Consider the following 2,474-nt stretch of genomic DNA (forward strand, 5'->3'; position numbering starts at 1 on the left):
CACATGTATTATTTTCTTCACAATTACTAAAGGGATATAAACAATCAGCAAACATGAAAGGCATAATTTATGGTTTTGCCCGTATTACTTTTTTTCTCATTAGGGCAATGGATAATATCAAACAACGTAAAATAAAAGGCGTTAGTTATTGTGTTTATCTAATGTTTATAGCTCCCCGTAATGTACATTGGTCGTATCAAACAATTCATGGGAGAGTCTCCTACTTGCCAAACCGGTGTGCTGTATGTTATGTATGCCTGTGACCTTAAACACTTAATAGAATACTTACCTACCTCCCTACCTCCCTACCTACCTACCCACCTATCTACCTATCTACCTGCCTACCTACCTACCTACCCACTCACCTACCTACCTACCTCCTTACTTACCTACCCACCTATCTACCTACCTACCTCCTTACTTACCTACCTACCTACGTCCTTACCTACCCACCTACCTCCCTACTTCCCTATCTCCTTACTTACCTACTCACCTATCTACCTACCTACCTACCTACCGCCTTACTTACCTACCTACCTCCTTACCTACACACCTACCTACCTATCTCCCTACTTACCTACCCATCTATCTACCTACCTACCTAATTACTTCCTTACCTACCCACCTATCTACCTACCTCCCTCCCACCTACCCACCCACCCACCTACCCACCTACCTACCCACCTATCTACCTCCCTACCTACCTCCCTCCCTACCTACCCACCCACCTACCTACCTATCTACCCACCTATCTCTTCTCTGACCTCAGGAAGCATGGCGCTGTTTTTCCTCTCTCCCGCCAACAACGACAGCAACAACAACCACAACAACAACCACAACAACACGACATGTGTCTTTGGCTGTGGGTCAACGACACTGGGTGACGACGAGGTCAAAACAATGACAACACTGATGATGACGACAACATCGATGATGACGACGACGACTCATCCCTTACAGAGCCAGGACTCCTCGGGCATAGACGAAGCCACCTTCCAAACGATCCGCTTTGTGTTCAGCGTGATTCTCTTCCCAGCCGTGGGCGTCATAGGCACTGTGTCCAATTTCTTCGCCATCGTGGTTTTGGCAAAGCAGGGCTTGACACATTCCAGCAATGTGTCCATGTTCAACATGGCGATAGCGGAGTTCCTAGTCTCAGCTCTCGTGCTCTGTGTCTACACCGACGGCCTTATTGGTAAATGTATATGTTTATATCGTCATTTGCTAAATCTGTTGAAGATTTGTCTTGGGTATGTCCTGTTGTTTCTTTCTGTTGCTGTTTGTTTGGAGGGGGGGGGATAAGCCTCCCCTCACGGGAATCTAATTCACGTCTTTTGTTTGGACGGCTAAGAGACTAAACGTTACACAACAGACATCGGTTTAAACATTCTGAAATTTAGGAAGCGTAAGTTGGAGTACGTCTACTCTTAGAGGATGCTGGTTATCAGTCAGCTAAACGTAATATTTATACCAAAATAAAACGTGTCCACCGAAAAAGCATATGAGTAGTCCACGGGGAAAGACAAGTTTCACCGTATACACATGAGTAGTCCACGGGAAAACGGGCATAGTCTAAAGCTGGAAATTGTGAGGGTGTCAATTGTGAAAGCTTGTGGACTCCTAACTTCACGACTGTTTTATTGGTGTTTTATTGTTATGTTTGAACAATGGGAAATCTAACAACAATAATCAACCAACGGTTGAACAAGTTATGAATCAACAAACGTTCAAAATTGATACTCTCACGATTTTTCCGTTTGTGTCTGTTCCCGTTTTACCTCATACATTTTCCTGCACTTAAATATAACCATATTTGGGCATTTGTCTGAAGGTGAGATCTTCATGACCTGAAAATTACTCGTCATTTTGATGGCAGCGGGGAACATTGTGGAGGAGTTTGGTGTCATGGGACAGCTCGCTGTACAATCCTGATGTTGCTGTTGTTTTGTGTGGGGGGGGGGGGGTGTAAGTGTTTTACGGCCCTTGCTACTACATAAGGTCATATGAACGCGCGGGACACATTAAACATTATCAGTTGCTAGGACATTTTGAATTTTGCCCGGGTGGCGGCCGAAGCCTACTCTTGTCGATTTTAGACCACCAAAGGATCTTAAACGTGCGCAACTTGCTCACTGGACCTCCCTTGTCCGAGAAGGTTAGGTGTAGATCTGACTTACCATAATATCAGGGGTGTAGCTGAAAGACAGCAGTAAGAAGGAGCCAAGGAGTAGCAGTAGAAAGGCTGCAGAAAGAGTCAGGAGCCCAGAGGAGGGGCAAAGGAGGTGAGGGGGTGGGGGCAGAAATTGCAGACGAAAGCAAATGACAGAAAATTACTAGAGAGCAGGAAAGGAGGAGAAAGGAGACAATTTAGAGAAGAAAATTGTCCGTCCCTCTCCGGATTCGAACCCGGGACCTGTTGAATGAGAGGCGAACACCTTAACCTCTTGGTCACTAGAGCCCCCTCTGGTGAAATC

General features: G+C 45.6%; 1 protein-coding gene across 1 annotated transcript in view; it reads left to right on the plus strand.

The window, feature by feature from the left end:
- The first annotated feature begins 933 nt into the window (after positions 1-933).
- Positions 934-2,474, plus strand: part of LOC101861603 (kappa-type opioid receptor-like) — a 3,029-nt gene continuing 1,488 nt past the window's right edge. Inside the window, exon 1 of the mRNA XM_005105205.2 lies at positions 934-1,195. Coding sequence (XP_005105262.2) covers positions 934-1,195 — 262 coding nt within the window. The remainder of the gene's footprint in view (positions 1,196-2,474) is intronic.

The sequence above is a fragment of the Aplysia californica genome, unplaced genomic scaffold (assembly GCF_000002075.1).
Source record: "Aplysia californica isolate F4 #8 unplaced genomic scaffold, AplCal3.0 scaffold00457, whole genome shotgun sequence".
In the NCBI taxonomy this organism is placed as follows: Eukaryota; Metazoa; Mollusca; class Gastropoda; order Aplysiida; family Aplysiidae; genus Aplysia; species Aplysia californica.